This window comes from Macaca mulatta, chromosome 18 (genome assembly GCF_049350105.2).
Source record: "Macaca mulatta isolate MMU2019108-1 chromosome 18, T2T-MMU8v2.0, whole genome shotgun sequence".
NCBI lineage: Eukaryota > Metazoa > Chordata > Mammalia > Primates > Cercopithecidae > Macaca > Macaca mulatta.
In genome coordinates this window covers 68959396-68981563 of record NC_133423.1, presented here as the reverse complement: position 1 = coordinate 68981563, position 22168 = coordinate 68959396, and the positions used below count along the sequence as shown (strand labels likewise).

At 43.4% G+C, this 22168-nt stretch overlaps 1 protein-coding gene across 7 annotated transcripts in view; it reads right to left on the bottom strand.

Moving 5' to 3' along the window:
• The window catches only part of TMEM241 (transmembrane protein 241), a 157519-nt gene extending 137249 nt beyond the window's left edge, over nt 1-20270 (bottom strand). For 6 of the 7 annotated variants that reach the window (XR_013408229.1, XR_013408228.1, XM_077975013.1 and 3 more), the window contains exons 1-3: nt 20067-20270; nt 12962-13008; nt 4910-4987 (exon numbers count right to left, since the gene is read on the bottom strand). Coding sequence is in view for 4 of the 7 variants with exons in the window: in XM_077975013.1 (XP_077831139.1) it covers nt 4910-4987; nt 12962-13008; nt 20067-20138 (197 nt within the window). In the remaining 3 variants the exon portion in view is untranslated. The remainder of the gene's footprint in view (nt 1-4909; nt 4988-12961; nt 13009-20066) is intronic. The other variant, XM_077975014.1, reaches the window with a different exon arrangement.
• Nucleotides 20271-22168: the final 1898 nt, after the last annotated feature.

The window sequence follows — 22168 nt, the reverse complement described above, 5'->3', positions numbered from 1 at the left end:
AGTGAGCCGAGATCGTGCCATTGCCCTCCAGCTTGGGTGATAAGAGCAAAACTCCATCTCAAGAAAAAGAAAAAAAAAAGAAAAAAGAAATGTGTTGCCAGGTTCTGAAGTTCATTTGACATATGAGAGGGAATGGGGGCCTCTTTGAGCTCCAGGTTAGAAGGGCAATCTAAATGAGTTCTCCATGGCCTGTGCTGTCCAGTCCTAACTTAGGACCCACTCTCCAGCCCCACCATTACAATCCCCACCCCACAGTAGCTGCTGGGACTCCAAACTGTCTTCCTGATATTTCCATTTTTAGAAGAGCCAAATCTCTGTCATCTCTGCATTCACAGTTACTCAGTAAAACTGGGCTTCACTTCCCTAATGACATAATCAGAAAACCAAGCCCAGGAGGAAACAGCAGCCACAGCAAATACAAACCCAGCCCAGCACACACAAAAGAACGTGGGTGCTGGATCTTTCTGCTGAACATCTGGTAGCGCTCCTTCGCCAAGGGCCATGGCAACTGGAAATCCTGAGCTGTACCAGCAGTTACAAGATCCACCAAAAACCCAGATATGGGGATCTTTGACAAAAAGTTTAATGGAGCTATGGGGGGCTGTGAATACACCTACCTATAGGAGACAGAGGTGAAAAGACTTCTATGGAGTTTAGCTAGGAGCTGAAAAGAAGATGTGATCACGGATATTCCGAGATAGGTAGAACCCAGCAGCACACTGCCAAGTCCAAGGGGTAAGTGTCTAGTGGGTTTCAAACTTCTACAGTCAAAGGACCACTTCTTCCAGGGAAGCAATCTTGAGAATCTTTGGCCAGTTCTGCTAGTCATTACCAGCCCTTCAAAACACCAATTAGAAGGCTGGGCACAGTGGCTCATGCCTGTAATCCCAGCACTTTGGGAGGCTGAAGGGGGAGGATTGCTTAAGGTCAGGAGTTAGAGATCAGCCTGGGCAATATTGCAAACCCCCATCTCTACAGAAAATTAAACAATTGGCTGGGCGTGGTAGTGCACACCTGTACTCCCAGTCACTTGGGAAACTGAGGTGGGAGGATAGCTTGAGCCCAGAAGTAGTTCAAGGCTGCAGTGAACTAAGATTGAGCCACGGCACTCCAGCCTGGGCGACAGAGAAAGACCTTACCTCAAAAAACAAAATAATAAAAGTATGGAGAATTCTATCAACAGATAAATACATAAACAAAATGTGATGAATACATATGGACATTGTTCAGCCTTCACAAGGAATGAAATTCTGATTCCTGCTACAACATGCATGAAACTTGAAAACATTAATGCTAAGTAAAGAAAGTCAGACACCAAAGAACAAATATTGTACAACTCTGGGTACTCAAGGTAACCAGAATAGGCAAATTCATAGACAAAGAAAGTAGAACAGGAGCAATTGGGAGGGGAGAATGGGAAGATACCATTTAATGGTTACAGAGTTTATGTTTGGAATGACGAAAAAGTTCTAGACAAAAATAGCTATGATTGTACAATATTGTGACTATAACCAATGCCAATGAATTGTGCACTTAAAATGGTTAAAATGGGAAATCTTATGTTATACATATTTTATTAATAACACAATAAACAAAAATTTTTTTCATGTGAAAAATGGCATTGCTTTTAAGAAAATATGAGTAAGTTAATTTTTAAAGACGGCTATTAATAAGTAAATAATTTACATCAGAAATTATGTGATAATTAGAGTCAGCAAGGAAGACTCATGTTGATCTGCACCAGTGGTCCTCAGGTCATAATGTGATCGCCAATTCCCTCATCCCGGCCCAAGCTCCTGCTTCTTCGAAGGAATATGTTTATCCATTTGGAGCTAGGGTCCTTCAGTATTTAAATATCACAACTATCGCAGGCCTTGTGAATTCTGTATCCCTATTTGTTTAAATGAAACCCAATTCTTACTGAACTATCCACCATAACAGTGGAGTATTTAGTAAGACTTGTGCTTAATATAACATATAGAATCCCAAAAGTATCTTTATTTCATCCAATTAAGGATACTATACCATGAAAATGCAAAATTGTGACTTAATGAACTTCTCCTTTGGATTAGCTAAGCACATTGTGTGGAATATTCCTTCTGGATATGGATTATGATATAATATGGTCACATACATTAATGTACACCTATGTTCCCATCCTTTTATGAAGGATCTCTCCTTCATAAAACTTCTTAATACCAGTTTTTTGTTCTCTGGTTTTAAATTTTCAGGAGAAGCCAAAATTAGTATTCTTCTTTCTTTTTTTTTTCTTTTGAGACAGGGTCTCACTCTGTCACCGAGGCTGGAGTGCAGTGGCATGATCTCAGCTCACTGCAACCTCTGCCTCCCTGGCTCAAGCGATTCTCCTGCCTCAGCCTCCCAAGTAGCCACGCTGGGCTCATTTTTATATTTTTAGTAGAGAGGGGATTTCACTATGTTGGCCAGGCTGGTCACCTCAAGTGATCTTCCTGCCTCAGCCTCCCTAAGTGCTGGGATTACAGGCATGAGCCACCACATCTGGTCGAAAAGCTAAAATTATTAATATTACCCTGAACATGTTCTCAAATCTTCTCCAGAGTGCCAAACAAAGGAGTGACTTAACAATTAAGCAGTCAATCTGATTAATGGAGAAGCTGGGCAGAGTCATCACAAGGTGAATAACTTGGCCTGCTCATTCAGCTGGGATGTTTACTTTATTCATATTAACCTTAACTTAGTTTTCTTTTCACTTTGCGCATCATTTCAGGATAGGAAGGATGTTCTCAAAGAATCAGGAGGATATCTAGGTGAGGCAGGAGTAGATAACCAATTTGGATTACAGTTTTGGCTAGATAATGTCATCGTCTTTAAAAAATTTTTTTTTTTTTTGAGACGGAGTTTCGCTCTGTCTCCCAGACTGGAGTGCAGTGGTGCAATCACTGCCTCCTGGGTTCCAGTGATTCTCCTGCCACAGCCTTTCAAGTAGCTGGAATTACAGGCATGCGCCACCACACCTGGCTAATTGCGTATTTTTATTACAGATGGGGTTTCACCATGTTGGTCAGGCTGGTCTCGAACTCCTGACCTCAAGTGATACACCTGCCTCGGCCTCCCAAACTGCTGGGATAACAGGTGTGAGCCACCACACTCGGCCTAAATTTCTTTTAAACATATTTAAAAGGCTGTTTTAATAGAATCATAACAACTAACGTATTGTGTGATCTGGATTGGACCCCGGACTAGAATTTTGGAGTGGAGGGCTATAAAGGATACCATTGAGATAACTGGCAAAATATGGTCTTTAAATGGGATAATAGTATTGTATCTATGTTAATATCTCCCCGATTTTGATAATTTTATTGCACTCTTGTAAGAGAATGTCCTTGCTCTTAGGAAAAATACCCTAAAGAATTCAGAAGTAAAGAAAAGAGACATTTCCTGTCAAATCTACAACTTACTTTCAAAAAGTTCAGGAAAAAAAAGTTTATATATTTATATACATATGTATGCATATACATATACATATATGCACAGTACATCAAGAGAAAATGATAAGAAAAGCATGAGAAAATAAGGAAATCGCCGAGCACGGTGGCTCACGCCTGTAATCCCAGCACTTTGGGAGGCTGAGGTGGGCGGATTACCTGAGGTTGGGAGTTTTGAGACCAGCCTGACCAACATGGAGAAATCTCATCTCTACTAAAAATACAAAATTAGCCAGGCATGGTGACTGGTGCCTGTAATCCCGGCTACTCGGGAGGCTGAGGCAGGACAATCGCTTGAACCCAGGAGGCAGAGGTTGCAGTGAGTTGAGATTGTGTCATTGCACTCTAGCCTGGGCAACAAGAGCAAAACTCCATCTCAAAATAATAAGCATCATCATAAGGAAATGTGAGTAATGGGTAGGGGAGTTCATTGTATCATTCTAACTTTTCTATAGGTAAGAATTTTTTTTGAGGCACGGTCTCCTGCTGTGGCTCAGGCTGGAGTGCTGTGGTGTAATCATGGCAAACTACAGCCTTGACCTCCCAGGCTCAGGTGATCCTCCCTCTTCAGTCTCCTGAGTAGCAGGGAACACAGGCACGCACCACACCTGGTTAATATTTTTCTTATTATTTTTGTAGAGGTGGGGTCTCCCTATGTTGCCCAGGCTGGTCTCAAACTCTTGGGCTCAAGTGATCTTCCTGCCTTGGTTTCCCAAAGTGCTGGGATTACAGGCATGAGCCACCATGCTCAGCCAGAAATAATTTAAAATAAGAAATTTACTAAAAAAACTTGTTAAGCTAATATAATTTCATTCATCATATCCTATGATCTAAAACAAAGCAAAATTAATTTGACATTATAAAATACATATCTCAATTAACTTTATCCCCACACTACATCAATGTATCAGTTAATACCATATTAGTGGCATTACTACCCAGGAAAATACTATTTGAATTTTATCTGAAAATAAATCACTAAACTTCACAGTTAGAAGGGAACTAAGAGAGCAAATAACTCAAACAAACCTCTGTGTTGGCCAGGCATAGTGGCTCACGCCTGTAATCCTAGCATTTTGGGAGGTCAAGGCAGGTGGATCACTTGAAGTCAGGAGTTCAAGACCAGCCTGGTCAACATGGTGAAACCCCGTCTCTACTAAAAACACAAAAATTAGCCGGGCATGGTGGTATGTGCCTGTAATCCCAGCTACTCGGGGGGCTGGGGCATGAGAATTGCTTGAACCTGGGGGACGGAGGTTGCAGTAAGCCAAGATCATGCCACTGCACCCCAGCCTGGGAGACGGAGCGAGACTCTGTCTCAAAAATAAATAAATAAGTAAATAAATAAACCTCTGTGTTTCCAGTGTAACATCATATGAAATTATACAACATCAAAAGGAAGCAGAGTGTGAATCATGCATGAGTCCAGCACAGAGAGGTTATACCTTGAACTGCTGTTGATCTCTACCCAGCCCAGTTTCCAGGACACATGAAGCAAAAGTCCACCAATGAGTGTCTGCCACCTGGAAAGGACAAGAGGCAATGTGAATTTCATAGAGTGCTACAGTCTCCAACACCATCCAGCCCCAGCAGATCTGCTGACTGACACAAAGAGACACGTGCAACTCTGTTTACTCCTCTTTTCTCCCACTCTCTCCCAATTATCCCATTTCTCAGACTTTCCTTCTCAATCTCTACTATTCCCTTGAGTCCAGCTGTCCAGCAAGTACTGACATTGACATTCTTCTCCTCTTGTTTTCTTTTTTTTTTTTTTTTTGAGATGGAGTTTCGCTCCGTCGCTCAGGCTGGAGTGCAATGGTGCAAACTTGGCTCACTGCAACCCCCGCCTCCCAGGTTCAAGCAATTATCCTGCCTCTGCCTCCTAAGCAGTTGGGGCTATAGGCGCGTGCCACCACGCCTGGCTAATTTTTTGTATTTTTAGTAGAGACGGAGTTTTACCCTGTTAGCCAGAGTGGTCTCAATCTCCTGACCTCAAGATCCACCTGCCTTGGCCTCCCAAAGTGCTGGCATTACAGGTGTGAGCCACCGCGCCTGGCCTCTTCTCCTCCTATTCTAGACTTTTCCTGAATGGCCTCGCTCATAGTCACTGCTTCTCCCACTGCCTCTACTTTGATGATTCCCCAATCCCCATTCTCCCCTGGATACTGCCACAATGATCTCCCACAAGCTCTCAATGATTATTATTATTATTGTTATTATTCATAGATTTGGGGGTATATGTGCAGGTTTGTTACACGGATATAGTGAGGTTTGGGTTTTCAGTGTCCATCAACTGAACAGTATACATTGTGCCCAATAGATACCGTTTCAACCCTGAGCCCCCTCCCATCCTCCCTGCCAAGCTCCCAGTGATAACATGCCTAAATCATCACCCTGAACCTCTCCCTCAAATCATCCTCCCTATTCCTAATCAGCCAAACCAGAAACCTAGGCAGCATTCCACCTCACCTCTTCGGCCTTCACCTCCCTCGTCTAAGCACAATATCCTATTGATTTTATTTATCCCCATAACAGCATTCAAATCTGAAGTCTTCCCTCCCTACCAACCCTCCTGCTTCTGTCTCAATTCAGGCTCTCATCATCTCATGCCTGGCTCACAGCATTAGTCGCTTAACTGGTCCCCCTCTTCCAAGGTTGCCCCCCATCCATTCTTTACTTTGCAGCCAAAGGGTTTGCCCTAAAATGCGAATTTAATTGTGCTACTTGCTTGTTTTAAAAACAGATGATTCTTCTTGGTGCCACAGGCAGCAACCCTCAGCCTCTTTTCTGCCTACAGCACACTCCTAGGTCATGAAGCTCACCTGAGACACACAGCCCCCAGCATGCACAGTGCAGGGGCAGCACAGGTCACAAACACCCCTCCCCGTCCCAATGCAGAAAGCACATCAGAATGCCAAATGAGTGAGAGGGACAGTTGCTTGCTCTAATTGCTTTTTTATTTTACTTGAGTCATTCATAAATTTCAAAACCCTGTTTTTCAAGATAAATGACTTGAGACAGCTCACCTCGGAAGTGACTATGACCACCACACACCCATGTGTTGCCACATCACGGTGGAGAACTCTGGCCTAAAGGACAAAGTAACTTGAGTGTGACACAGAAAGTCCTTTGGGACTTGCACCCGCCCCTCTCCAGGGTTAGCTCCTGTCTGTCTGCTGTGTGCAGCCACATTCCAGCCACACCCGATGGCCCGCAGCCTTGGGAACATGCCAGGTCATGTCATACTTCTAGGAGTCCGGGTGTGCCATCCTCTTGCCCCATAATGTTCTTCCCATCTCTTTGTCTGTGGTGAACACCTGCTCGGCCTATAACACCCAGTTTGCATATATCCTGTGTGAAGTTTCACTGACCCAGCCAAACAGAACACACTAAATGTGGGTCCTGCCTTCAAACAGTTTGGTCTAGCACAGGGATTCTCAACCAGGCAATCTTCCCCTCCAGGGCACATATAGCAGTGTCTAGACAAATGTTTGGTTGTCACAGCTGGGGAGAGGAGCAGAAGGTATGCCACTGGAATCTAGCCAGTAGAAGCCAGGGATGCTGCTAAACATCCTACAACGTGCAGGGCTGTCCCCACTGCAAAGAATTATCCAACTCAAAATGTCAGTGCTGGAATGTCATTCCAAGGTTGAGAAACTCCAATCTAGTGAAAGTAAGGTAATTAATCAATAATTACAACAAAGCGCGTGAAGCCCTAAAAGGAAGTGTACCAGGTACTATAAGCCACTCTGTTGAGGGAAGCTAACCTAGTCTAGTGAGTGGGTAAGACTTCCAAGAGAGAATAACTTTGTGCAAAAACCCAAAGCACGTTCAAAGCAGAAGATCCAGAAGGGACAAAGGCTCAGAAGTGAGAGAGACAATAGCTTCATTCAAAGCTTCTTGGAGAAGTTCAATTAGTCTGGACCCCAGCACTGGAGCATTGGAGAGAGGGCAGCAAGAGCTGACCCTGGAGAGAAGGGGCTGATCCTAAAGGACCACGTCAATCATAAGGAGCTGGGACTTCAAACTGGGGACTCACTGAAGGCTTCCAGGCATGGGAGTGACCCTGTCCCATTTACATTTGGGGAAGCTCCCTCTTTTTACAAGGGAGGGAATGTTTCTGAGAAGCAAGACTAGGGGCAAAGAAGTAACTTAGGAGTTTTTATAGTAATTGAAGAGAAGACAGTGGCTTGGAAAGGGGCAAGATGGATGAAGAAAGTGGACAGATTCTGAAGACGTCTAGGAGGCCCTGGTGGTTCACCGGATGTTGAGGATGAAGGAGACAAAGGAAACAAGAATCACTCCCAGGTTCTGAATTGTGTAGTTAAATGGAGGGTAACCATTCACTGCAGGTGAATTTAAGGAACAGATGGAATTTAAAAAGCAAGCTCCATGAGGGCAGGGATCTGTTTTCTTCACTGATGTACCCCAGGCATCTGCAGAATACGTTGCTCTGCCCTACCAGACACCAGGCATTGTTCTAGGCACTGGGAATACGCCAGTGACAAAATGGATAAATCAAAATTCCTGCCTTTGTAGATCTTCCATTCTATGGGGGAGGTGCATTCAGTCTGTCTCATCCAAGGACAAGGAGGAGAATGGCAATCCAAGCATAGAGGTCACCGTTTCCTACGCATCTTCCCTCAGTCCCTCTACCTTTACAGATGTGGAAAGACAATCAGAACCAAAACATGCTTGCTTCTCTGTAAGAAAGAAACCGGTATCCCAGCTTTATTGACTAAAATACCCATAATCACAGAAGATACTTTAAAACTTTTGCTATGAGGCCAGGCACAGTGGCTCACGCCTGTAATCCCGGGAGGATCGCTTGAGGCCAGGAGTTCAAAGCTGCAGAGAGCTATGATCATGCCACCGTACTCCAGCCTGCGTGACAGAGAGGGAGCCTGCCTCTAGAAAAACAAACAAACGTGTTTGCTATGAAATATTAGGGAGGAGCTTGATAAAGTAGTTTAAAGTTCACCTGAAATAACATAGGGGTGATAATATAACGAACATCTTTTTAAAAGAAGAGTGAGGGACGGCTCGCTCTACTACATATTTAAATGGTTTAACAATGAAAACAATTCAGCACTAGTCCCTTAACATCAAACTTGACGAATACATACCCAAAAAGAGACCTTAGAAAAATGACTTTTTGGCCGGGCGCAGTGGCTCAAGCCTGTAATCCCAGCACTTTGGGAGGCCGAGACGGGCGGATCATGAGGTCAGGAGATCGAGACCATCCTGGCTAACCCGGTGAAACCCCGTCTCTACTAAAAAACACAAAAAACTAGCTGGGTGCGGTGGCAGGCACCTGTAGTCCCAGCTACTTGGGAGGCTGAGGCAGGAGAATGGCGTGAACCCGGGAAGGCGGAGCTTGCAGTGAGCTGAGATCCGGCCACTGCACCCTAGCCTGGGCGACAGAGCGAGACTCCCTCTCAAAAAAAAAAAAAAAAAAAGAAAGAAAAAGAAAAATGACTTTAAAAAAAAAATATTTTATTTTTGGGACAGTCTCACATTGTTGCCCAGATTGGAGTGCAGTGGCATGATCTCAGCTCATTGCAACCTCTGCTTCCCGGGTTCAAGCAATTTGTGTGCCTCTGCCTCCCAAGTAGCAGGGACTACAGATGCTCACCATCACACCTGGCTAATTTTTGTATTTTTAGTAGAGGCAGGGTTTCGTCATGTTGGCCAAGCTGGTCTCAAACTCCCAGCCTCAAGAGATCCTCCCACTTTGGCCTCCCAAAGTGCTGAGGTTACAGGTGTGAGCCACTGTGCCCAGACAAAAAATGACTTTATACAGATGCTCTTCAACTTACAATGGGGTTATATCCCAACAAACTGATCATACGTTAAAAATGTCATAAATGAAAGAGCACTGAATACACATAACCTACCGAACACCAGAGCTTGGCCTCGCCTACCATAAACATGTTCAGAACATTTATATTAGCGTGGCTGGCTGAGAGCTGCAGCTCACCACTTGCTACTACTGCCCAGTACCAGGGGAGAGTATTGTATGGCATATCGCTAGCCTGGGAAACAGCAAAACTAAAAGCTTAAGTATGGTTTCTACTGAAAGCATATTGCTTTCACACCATCGTACAGTCAAACAATTGTAAGTCCAACCGTCGTTAAGTTGGGACAGTCTGTATATGATATTAAAAAACATATACAGATTATTATGCCTTTGGACATAAGGCCAAAGGAAGGATTACACAATAAATGAGGCTAGCATAAATTAGTTAACTACTGGGGAAGGGACAATTTCCTTACATTGCACCATACGCTAAATTAAACTGACAACAATTAGAGCTTGAATAAAGCTTTAAGGAAATATAGGTGAATATCTAAATGATGATTATGCCTTTGGGAATAAGGCAAAAGGAAGGACTATAGAATAAATGAGGCCAGTATAAATTAGTTAACTACTGGGGAAGGGACAATTGCTTCACATTGCACCATACACTAAATTAAACTGACAATGATGAATAAAGTTTTAATGAAATATAGTTGAATATCTAAATGGTTTTATGATGGAGAAGAAAAGAACAAAAGCAATGGAAGCAATCATGAAAGAAACAGTCAATATATCTGACCACATAAAAAATATTTAAATAATCGAAATAATTATAAACAAATTGAAAGGCAAAGAACAAATTGCAAAAATTATTTCCAAAAACATAATGGACAACAGATTGAGCTCGTTAAAATATAAAGAATTTATTAAATTAATAAGAAAAACACTAAAACCTCAATGAAAATAAGTGGATAAAAGGCACAACTAGACAAAAAGAGATACAAGTGGATAATATGCATAAGAAAATTGTACAACTTGATGAATAACCTAAAAAATTATACGACAAAACAATACACCTTTTGCTCATGAAATCAGCAAAGAGAATCACAGTTTGAGCACAATATTATCGAAACGTTCATATAGAGGCTGGGTGGCAATGTCAATTGGTCAAACATTTTTGGAAAAGAATATGTTACTATTCAAGGAGAATACTAAAGAAGTTCATGCACTTTAATCCAAATTAATTAATTTTTTTTTTTTAGAGACAGGATCTCACTTTGTCACCCAAACTGGAGTACAGCAGCAAGATCACAGCCCACCGCAACCTCTAACTCTTGGCGTCCAACAATCCTCCTGTCTCAACCTCCTGAGTAGCTGAGACTACAGGTTCATGTCACCATGCCCAGCTAATTTTCTTTCTTTTTTTTTTAAGATTCAAGGGGTGCATGTGCAGATTTGCTACACGGGTACATTGTGTGATGCTGGTTTGGGCCTCTGTTGATCCTGTCACCCAGTGAACACAGTAGTACCTAATAGGTAGTTTTTCAATCCTTACTTACGTTTCTCCCTAACTCTCCCCTTGGGGAATCCCCAGTGTCTACTATTCCATCTTTATGTCCATGTGTACCCAATGTTCAGCCACCATTTACAAGTAAAAACTTGCAGTATTTGGTTTTCTCTTTCTATGTTAATTCACTTAGGATAATGACCTTCAGCTGCATCCACGTTGCTGCTAAGGACGTAATTGTGCTCTTTTTTACAGCTGTGTAGTATTCCACAGTATATATATACATACATATATACATATATACCAAATTTTCTTTATCCAATCCACTGTTGATGGGCACCTAGGTTGATTCCTTGTCTTTGCTGTTATGAATAGTGCTGTGATAAAATACATGTGAGTGTAGGTATATTTTTGGTAGAAGAATTTATTTTCCTTGAGTATATACCCAGTAATGGGATTGCTGAGTCAAATTGTAATTCTATTTTTCATTCTTTTAGAAGTCTCCAAACTGCTTTCCATAGGGGTTAAGCTAATTCACAATCCTACCAACAGTGTATAAACATTTCCTTTTCTCCAAAACTTTGCCAACATGTTAATTTTTGCCTTTTTTTTTTGTTTTAGACAGATTTTCTCTCTTGTTGCCCAGGCTGGAGTACAATGGTGCGATCTTGGCTCACTCCAACCTCCCGCTTATTCCAACCTCCGCCTCCCAGGTTCAAGCCATTCTCCCACCTCAGCCTCCCAAATAGCTGGGATTACAGGTATGTGCCATTATGCCTGGCTAATTCTTTTGTATTTTTAGTAGAGATGGGGTTTCACCATGCTGGTCTTGAATTCCTGACCTCAGGTAATCCACCCACCTTGGCCTCCCAAAGTGCTGGGATTACAGGCATGAGCCACCACACCGGCCATTTTTTGACTTTTTAATAACAGCCATTCTGACTGGTATGAGGTGGTATCTCATTGTGGTTTTGAATTGCATTTCTCTGATGATTTGTGATGTTAAGCATTTTTTCCTATGTTGGCCACTTGCACATCTTGTTTTGAGAAGTGTCTATTCGTGGACCTTGCCTACTTTTAAAGGAATTATTTAGTTTTTTTCTTGTTGATTTATTTATGTTCCTTATAGATTGTGGATATTAGTCCTCTGTTGGATACATAGTTTGCAAATATTTTCTCCCATTCTGTAGGCTATCTCTTTACTCTGTTAATAGTTTCTTTTGCTGTTCAGAAAGTCTTTAGTTTAATAAGGTACCAATTGTCAATTTTTGCATTTGCTGCATTTGCTTTTGAGGACTTACCATAAATTATTTGTCTAAGACAATGTCCAGAAAAGTATTTCCTAGGTTTTCTTCTAGGATTTTTAGAGTTTGATATCTTTTTTTTTTTTTTTTGAGTTGGAGTCTTGCTCTGTCGCCCAGGCTGGAGTGCAGTGGCCGGATCTCAGCTCACTGCAAGCTCCGCCTCCTGGGTTTACGCCATTCTCCTGCCTCAGCCTCCCGAGTAGCTGGGACTACAGGCGCCCGCCACCTCGCCCGGCTAGTTTTTTGTATTTTTTTTTTTTTTTAGTAGAGACGGGGTTTCACCGGGTTAGCCAGGATGATCTCGATCTCCTGACCTTGTGATCCGCCCGTCTCGGCCTCCCAAAGTGCTGGGATTACAGGCTTGAGCCACCGCACCCGGCCGAGTTTGATATCTTACATTTAAGTCTTTAATCCGTCCTGAGTTAATTTTTGTATATGGTGAGACATAGGGGTCCAGTTTCATTTTTCTGCATATGGTTAGCCAGTTTTCTTTTTCTTTTTTTTTTTTTGTAGACAGCATCTTGCTATGTTTCCCAGACTGGTCTTGAACTCCCAGCCTCATACAATACTCTTGCCCCAGCCTCCCAAAGTGCTGGGATTATAGTAATGAGACACCATGCCTAGCCTAACCCAAATTTCTTATGTAGGAATCAATCCCAAAGAAATAGTTGGAAATCTGGCAGACTTGAACACAAAAATGTCTAGTAACATTGTTTTCATACCCCCAAAATGGAACATAAATGTCTGTTAATAAGGTGGCTAAATATCTTACAATATGTCTATTTGCCAAAAAAAAAAAAATCTATGCAGTTATTAAAACTATTTCCAAGAATGATGTTGGTTGGACATTTCCTAAAAATGTATATAAAGAGCAAAGAATACTCACCCTTGGAATAATGTAGGGTAGGTAAATTTCAAGACAGACAGCACATACTGAAAAACAAACACCAAATTATTGGACATTTCAAATGATAGAAAATTGACAAACCATATAATCAAAGACATTTCTATTAAAGAAACATAACCGCATAACCACATAACCTAGGTACATTCAAGTTTTAAAAAGGCCATTATTCTCACCAAAATCACAAACTGGGCAAACAAATGACCTCCTAAGTCATACTAAAGAAATTGAGCCGGCCGGGCACGGTGGCTCACGCCTGTAATCCCAGCACTTTGGGAGGCCGAGGCAGGCGGATCACAAGGTGAGGAGTTCGAGACCAGCCTGTCCAATATGGTGAAACCCCGTCTCTATTAAAAACACAAAAATTAGCCAGGCGTGGTGATGCACACATGTAGTCCCAGGTACTCAGGAGGCTGAGGCAGAAGAATCGCTTGAACCTAGGAGGCAGAGGTTGCAGTGAGCAGAAATCATGCCACTGCACTCCAGCCTGGGCAACAAAGTGAGAGTCTATCTCAAAAAAAAAAAAAAAAAGAAAAGAAAAAAAGAGATTGAGCCGCTTTTTCCCAGCGCTGCCAGAAGCCTGGCTGTCCTTTAATTGGTGAAATGGAGCTGGCATCATGAGCAAACAAGGAAGCACAGCAGCTGGGTCTGATGTTACAGATGCTGGAACACTCAGCACCTTCCCAGATGCCAGAAATGTCACATTGTAACTGTAGCAGCCCCAGAATAATTCAGACAAGTCCCCGGACACAGTCTGTTTTTTCAGGGTATCCACTTTATCTATGGTCCAGTTTACCTAAAAATCCAATCCTTTCTTTGTTTCTCTTCAAGTAAAACCACATCCTAGTCTTTCTTTCCTTTGTTGTCCTTCAGTTTTTGGGGTTTTGTATGTCTTTTGTATTAAATGATTTTTTTTCCAGACTAATTCTGCATCTTAGGATTTTGTATGTTGTTTGCATTAAATGATTTTTTCAAACTAATTCTGCATAGGAGTCATAGTTTTTGCTGTGTTTTAGCATGTTATGGACTTTTTTTAAACCAACTCAAGGTCATTTTCTATTTCTCTTATGTATATTTATGTATAATAATTGAATTTAGAGCACTTTATGAGTGAAGGAATTGTGTTTCATCCTTCTGGGTATCTTTTCCATTTTTTTCCTATTATTGACCACCAATAATTTATTTTTTTAGTCTAAAACCTTCAAATGGCTTTAAGCAAGGACTCTACTCATCCTTCACATGCTCTAAAAAAATGGAGTGGACTGGTGTTGGGCAAGTTTATATATCTTCTTTTTTCCCAGGAATTAGTCCACACAGAATTCCCCTTGTTTGAGCTCCTAAATGCCACAATTACGGCTAACTGCCTATGCATTGTTCTACACTTCCTCTTCTTCCTTGAAATCTATTTACTACATAATTCAATATGTTCCTCCCTACTTTTCTGATATTTTTATTCTCATATGGAGAAAAAGAAAGGATTAAGTGAGCATCTGAGTCATGGCCTGAAATACCCTTAACAAACTTCATTACGACAATAAATGTTTCGTTTATTGTGTGCTTAGCTTTGGCCTACATACTGGGCGAAATCAAAGATCCTGAAACTCTTGCCTCACCTAGCTAAAGAACAGAGAAAAAAGAAATCTATGACAAATGGAATCAAGGTCCTAATTGCTGTCCCCTTCTGGCAATTCCTCGCGTCACTGAGAAGTGTTGCTCAGACAAAATGCTATCGATTGAACAGCAAAGCCCTAGCAATGAGGTTCTTGAGGAAAGAGAAGGAGCAATTTGGGAGCCATTCACACCTGTAATCCCAGCATTTTGGGAGGCCAAGGCGGAAGGATCACTTGAGCCCAGGAGTTGAAGACCAGCCTGGGCAACAGGGTGAGACCCCATCTTGACAAAAAATACAAAAATTAGCCGGACATGGTTGTGCAAGCCTGTAGTCTCAGCTACTTGGGAGGCTGAGGTGAGAGGATCGCTTGAGCCTGGGAGGCAGAGGTTGCAGTGGGCGAAGATCATACCACTGCACTCCAGCCTTGGCAACAGAGCAAGACTCTGTCTCAAAAAAAAAAAAAAAAAAAATTGGAGCCATTGAAAGGTATGTAAGTAAATTTCTTATGCTTATTATCCACTTGTAACTCTTTTTTTTTTTGAGATGGAGTCTCGCCGTTGCCCAGGTTGGAATGTAATGATGCAATCTTGGCTCACTGCAACCTTTGCCTCCCGGTTCAAGTGGTGTTCTTGCCTCAGCCTCCCAAGTAGCCATGACTACAGGTGCGCACCACCACATCTGGCTAATTTTTGGCTACTCTTGAACTCCTGACCTCAGATGATCCACCTGTCTTGGCCTCTCAAAGTGCTGGGATTACAGGCGTGAGCCACCGTGCCCGGTCTTGTATCTCTTTTTTCAGTGAATTGTCTACTTCTGCCATTTACCCATTTATTTTCACTGAGGTTTTAGTATTTATTAATTTAATACATTTTTTGTATTTTACAGATGCCAACCACTTGTCCAGATCAGAAATGAACTTTGCCTCTGAGCTGAAGGCTCAATTGCTATGAAGTGAAGAAGGACAGCTGGCTGCCTAGGGCCTGATTATAGCTGGAACCTCCCAAAGGACGGAGGAACATGTCATCAGCCTGGGCCAGCCCAGGCCACCAAGCCAGAGCTCAATGATGTGGTGCTTTCTCCTCCCTCCCTACCTAGGGCAGCTTCCTTTGACAGCACACTTGCTGCTTCAAATTTCTAACAAATATCGACCATTCTTTCAAACAATACAAGGGGTCAGAATGAGCTATATAAGATTTTTTCAAAAGAATTTTCTTTCTACAAATAAATAGAGGAACGGCTGAAGGAGAAAATTACACTAAGAAATATGGAAATAAACTGAAATGGAAGCTTCAAAAAACTAGAAGAGAGCATCCTCTACTTTAGACCAAAAAAAAAAAAAATCTTCACTAATTCAAAAGAAAATTAATGTGGCAGAGAAATTACATGCTCTCTGCCACATTACAGTAGAATATGCTCATAGTAGAATATGCTCATGGTAGAATATGCTCATGCTAGAATATGCTTATAGTAGAACGAATATGCTCATGGGGTGTCCACTGCAGATTTCTTCCCAGTTGGCCTCTACTTGGTCCAAGCCGACCCCCCCCCGAGCCTTGGTTGCCAGAAGGGAACATCACCGTCCTGGTTGAGAAGATGAAACAATGGCCATAAAAGGCTCAAGCTTCTAAGAGATACAAAGTTCCTCACCAGGGTCCCATAATGTACAACCTCCCTGGCTCTCCCATCTCCTCTCCTCCACTCTCGAGCTCACCTCCTCCTCCCTCTGTGGACAATCTCCTTTGTCTCCGCTTCTTTCCTGCCACTAATTTGTCACTAGACAAATTAGAATAGTTAAATTGAAAAAGCCAGAGATTTCACAAATTCACAAATTCCTGAGTAGGTGCTACCAAAAAAAAAAAAAAAAAAAAATCTTCCTTTAGCTACTTGTCCCATGAGAAGAAAACAAATCTTTTAAAAGTTATAAATTACTGTCACGGTATAAACAAAAGCTGTTCTTGACCTACTCTTTCCACTAGTTCTGACACTTCCCAACATCCCCAAGCCAAAGCATTCCAAACCATCGTATTTACATTCTCAGGGCCCGTGGTCAGCTATGATTTCGATTATTCAGATTATATATTCTTGGGACCAAACAATTTGGTTTAATTTAATCTAACACCTAGATGCATTATGCACATGGAAGGTATTTTGTCTTTTTTATTAAATTTGTTGGCTGGGCATGGTGGCTCATACCTGTAAACCCAGCATTTGGGAGGCAAAGGCAAAGTGGGCAGATTGCTTGAGCCCAGCAGTTAAAAACTAGCCTGAGCAACATGGCAAAACTTCGTCTCTATAAAAAAAAAAAAAAAAAAAAAATTAGCCAGGCATGGTGGCACGTGCCTATAGTCCCAGCTACTGAGGAGGCTGAGGTGTGTGGATCGCTTGAGCCTGGGAGGCAGAGGTTATAGTGAGCCATGACTGCACCACTGCACTCCATCCTGGGTGACGGAAGAAGACCCTGTCTCAAAAAACAGACAAAAATTTATAAAATGCCATGGGGCTCCAAAAAATTTTGTAAAAGTACCACAAATGAATATGTACATCCAGGCCAGGCGTGGTGGCTCATGCCTGTAATCCCAGCACTTTGGGAGGCTGAAGTGGGCGGATCATCTGAGGTCAGGAGTTCGAGATCAGTCTGGCCAACATGACGAAACCCCATCTCTACTAAAAATATAAAAATTAGCCCAGCATGGTGGTGCACGCCGGTAGTCCCAGCTACTCGGGAGGCTAAGGCACTAGAATCACTTGAACTCGGCAGGTGGAGGTTGTGGTGAGCTGAGATTGCACCACTGCACTGCAGCCTGGATGACAGAGTGAGCTTTTGTCGAAAGAAAAGAAAAGAGAGACAGAGAGAGAAAGGAAAGAAAGAAAGAAAGGAAAGAAAGGAAGAAACAAAGAAAATGTACATCCAGAGAGGGGCATAAATTTCTATGAACTAAATGCTATTTGTCTGCTTTTTTTTGCTTAAATAAAATGTTTTTTATCTAACCAATGCCATGGCTCATGGGCTTTCATGACAGATGTGTTAATCTACCCCTTCTAATGATTATATGGAAATAAAAGAAAGGTTATTTGTTTTAAAGTAAAATTTTATCATCATATCCATCAGGTTCACTAGACAAATTAGAATAGTTAAATTGAAAAATCCAGAAATTTCACAAATTCCCAAATTCCTGAATTCCTGAGTAGGTGCTACAAAAAAAAAAAAAAAAAAAAAAAAAATCTTCCTTTAGTTTAGCTACTTGTCCCATGAGAAGAAAACAAATCTGTTAAAAGTTATTAATTACTGTCACAGTATAAACAAAAGATTGTACTTTCTTTTCTTCCAGAGTGAGGACCACTTACCTTATAGTTTGCTACAATGGCAAGCACTAGGCCACCTACCTTACAAACATCATTTCTTTTGCTGAGATGAAGTCTCACTCTGTTGCCCAGGCTGCAGTGCAGTGGCCTGATCTCTGCCCACTGCAACCTCTGCCTCTCTGGCTCAAGTGATTCTCATGCCTCAGTCTCCCGAGTAGCTGAGAGTACAGGCGCCTGCCACCACGCCCGGCTAATTTTTGTGTTTTTAGTCAAAATGGGGTTTCACCATATTTACCAGGCTGGCCTCAAACTCCCGATCTCAGGTGATCCGCCCACCTCAGCCTCCCAAAGTGCTCGGATTATAGGCCTGAGCCACTGTGCCTGGCCAACATCATTTCCATTAACTCTCACAACAACACTTTCTTTCTTTTTTTTTTTTTTTTGAGATGGAGTTTCGCTCTGTTGCCCAGGTTGGAGTGCAAAATCGGCTCACTACAACCTCCGCCTCCCAGGTGTAAGTGATTCTCCTGCCTCAGCCACCTGGGTAGCTGGAATTACAGGCGTCTGCCACCACGCTCAGCTAATTTTTGTATTTTTAGTAGAGACGGGGTTTCGCCATGTTGGCCAGGCTGGTTTCAAACTCCTGGCCTCAAACAATTCACCTGCCTCAGCCTCCCGAAGTGCTGGGATTGCAGGCGTGAGCCACTGCGCCCGGCCACAACACCACTTTCAAGAGCACGCTTTGTCCCATCTTCAAGTTAAGAAACTTAGGTTTAGAAAGAGTAAGGTTCCAAACGCCAAGTAAGTGGAGCCAGGAAGTAAAACCCATAACTGCCTCCCAGGAAGGCTGCATTTATGGACCTTCAAAGGCATATCGCCATAACTAAAAATCAACTGGAGGCCGGGCGCAGCAGCTCACACCTGTAATCTCAGCATTTTGGAAGGCTGAGGCGGGCGGATCACCTGAGGTCAGGAGTTCGAGACCAGCCTGGACAACACGGTGAAACCTCGTCTCTAATAAAAGTACAAAAATTAGCCCCGCGTGGTGGCGCACACTTGTAGCCCCAGCTACTCAGGAGGCTGAGGCAGGAGAATCGCTTGAACCCGGGAAGCGGAGGTTGCAGTGAGCCGAGATCGCATCGCTGCACTCCAGTCTGGGTGACAGAGCGAGACTCTATCTCAAAGAAATGAAAAATAAAATAAAATAAAATAAAAATCAACTGGAGAAGGAAAGGGGGTTGGGGAGTATCCTCTGAATATATAAAGACAGCCATTCACCCTAGGATAGGAGGTAGAAGGAAATGCTGTTTGTTGATGGTTCTTTTCCAGAGAGGAAGAGAGGGGAGAGGAAGAGCGGAGCAGGTGGGCAGCCCGCGGTAAGACCCCGCAGTGGGGCCAGGTGGTCCTGCACCGTGTATTCCCACTTTGGCTGGGGCCAGCCCAGAGCCCAGGCCAACAGGTAATGCACCAGCCATGCTCACTCGGTCCTACTGGGTCCAACCTTTCCCTGCGTGGTACCAAACCTAAAGCCAGCTTCCCCGTCCTTGCAAAACAAAACCCCAAGCCTGGCACCACGGCTTCTCTGCCTCCTCGCCAAAAGCTTTTCATGATTTCATGACATTAGTTTAAATCTAAAACTAAATGTACGTTTTATTTTAAAAAATAATTCCATGAAAATCTCCTGAAGTGCTTACAGTGGAGACGTACAAAAAATTGATTCGGGAATCAGCAGTGCGAGGGGGAGACGGTTTAATCTCTTCTATTTAAAGGCTTCTGGAACCTCACGGGGCTCTGGGACAGGGGCGTGTTTAGAAAAAAGGCAGGATGTGTCAGATTTCTTCTGACTCTTCCTCCCCGGGGGAGCAGGAGCCAATTGCTTGCTTGCTTTTAAAACTAGTCCACACAGCCCCACACCAAGTTCCCGGGAAGTGGCCAGCCCAAAAATCCTGTTTCCCTGGAGATGTGCCATGCTTTACAGTGCAGGAAACAAGGACAGTGCAAGCTGACAAATCCTATTTCGAAAAGAGCATCCCACACGCGGAGGAGGTTCGCTCTCCACCGCCACTAGGAAGAATGAGGTAAAAAGCAGGAAGAGGCTCCGTTTGTCACGGGAAGATTATCCGACTCAAACCTCCCACGTGCAAACTCTGCCTCCCGCGCCCGCCCCCTCACCTTGTTCGTAAGGTAAGAAGCCAGGTAGCAGGTACAAAAGGTGAGGCCGACCAGGGACCTCCTCACGCACATCTGTCGACTCGTCCCCTTCCCGGGGTCCAGCTGTGCCTACCCAAACCCCCTGGCCGCCGCCCGACCCCCGCAGCGGCAACAGCAACAGCAGCAGCCCCGAGACGGCCACGTGGCTCCGAGCTCCGCCAATCAGCGCGGGGACCGCCCCCGCCGTCTGCCTCCTTAAAGGGGCCGCGCCGGCTAAGGCCCGGCAGCCTGGGGACCGGCAGGGAGGCACCCAGCCGGCGGTCTGTCTGCAACAATGGCTGGCCCGGGCTGCGACAACCAGTACAGGAAGGTCGGACAGTCATCCTTCTTTTAAAAAGTAGAAAGTGGCAGAAGAGGAAAAAAGCATACCGCAGTTCACAATACCCCATCACTGTTTAAAGAAAAATGTTCATCCCTATCTCTATACCATAAGACCAAAATACTACCCGTGCTTCACTGAATTTTCCCAATTTTCTCCACTGAGTCTGTAGCGCTTTGGCAAATGACACAAAAAAGGTAACAACAACAAATGTTCATTTAAAAGAGGGAAGGTGAAGGAGGAAAGAACTGGAATTTAGTATTAAGTTTTTAAAATTTTGTTTGTATTTAAGTAAAGTCATTCCATTCCGTGACGTTTCTGTAAAATAAGAATCCTTTGCCAAAGTAGAGTTTCAAGCATAGCTCCTATTGCTATTCCTATTCCTATTCCTATTCCTAGTCTCTAGTGTGGAAAATTGGACTCATGAGGCTTCCGGCAAATATTAGTAAACCATGCAGGAAAACCTGTTGATGGACTTAGACAGTAGCAAGAAGTGCCAGTGTTCTCTGCCTGTAGAAACACACAGATTTTCAGAAACACTCACACACAGGGAAACAATCACTCTTAAGCCACAGCAAAAGTCCTCCCGGCCCTTGGTGCTGGAGCAGTGGATGGGAAACGACACACCAACCTTTATGTAATTTTTCTGTTTTTCAGAGGCATGCCTTTTTTCTCTCTGCTCCCTCCAGCGTTGAGGGAGGGCTGACCTCGGCGTGTCCCCTTGAAGCCACTCCCTAGCCACCACTGTCTTATCGCAGTCCTTTGCCTCTGCTCACCTTTCCACAGGTCTCTTCCTGGGCCTACTGGTTGGTCTGCAGAGGGGACCAGCATATAGAGATGGAGGTGAGCTGGTTACCCCTTCCCTCCCTTTTCTCCCACAGTCTCCTTCAAACCACTTGTACGGGTGGATATAGCTTTCTCTACTGAGACTGGATGATATGGTTTGGCTGTACCCCCAAATCTCATCTTGAATTGTAGCTTCCATAATTCCCACATGTTATGGGAAGGGCCTGGTGGCAGATAATTGAATCATGAGGGCAGTTTCCCCCGTACTCTTCTCGTGGTAGTGAATAAGTCTCACGAGATCTGATGGTTTTATAAGGTGAAAACTCTTTTGCTTGGCTCTCATTTTTTCTCTCTTGCTGCCACCATGTAAGACGTGCCTTTTGCCTTCCACCATGATTATGAAGCCTCCCCAGCCCCGTGGAACTGTGAGTGCATTAAACCTCTTTTTCTTTATAAATTACCAAGTCTTGGGTAAGTCTTTATCAGCAGCGTGAAAACAGACTAGTACACGGGGTTATTAAAAAGGAAAAATACAGAACAGGAAGAGAGGAGATGAAGCTTCAAATGCACTAAATTTTCCTCTCCATAGAAGTAAAATCATGTAAGAAGTTAACACTTCACAAGGAGGCCCCTTCACAAGACTACACTCAGTTCTCACCCATCGCTCTTGCCCCAGGGTTTGTGTCTCCTTCTCCAAAACACCAATCTTTAATGACAACTTAAAAAGTTCGTTGTGGCCGGGCTCGGTGGCTCATGCCTGTAATCCCAGCACTTTGGGAGGCCGAGGCAGGTGGATCACGAGGTCAAGAGATCAAGACCATCCTGGCTAACATGGTGAAGCCCTGTCTCTCCTAAAAAAATACCAAAAAAAAATTAGCCGGGCGTGGTGACGGGTGCCTGTAGTCCCAGGTACTCGGGATGCTGAGGCAGGAGAATGGTGTGAGCCCGGGAGGCGGAG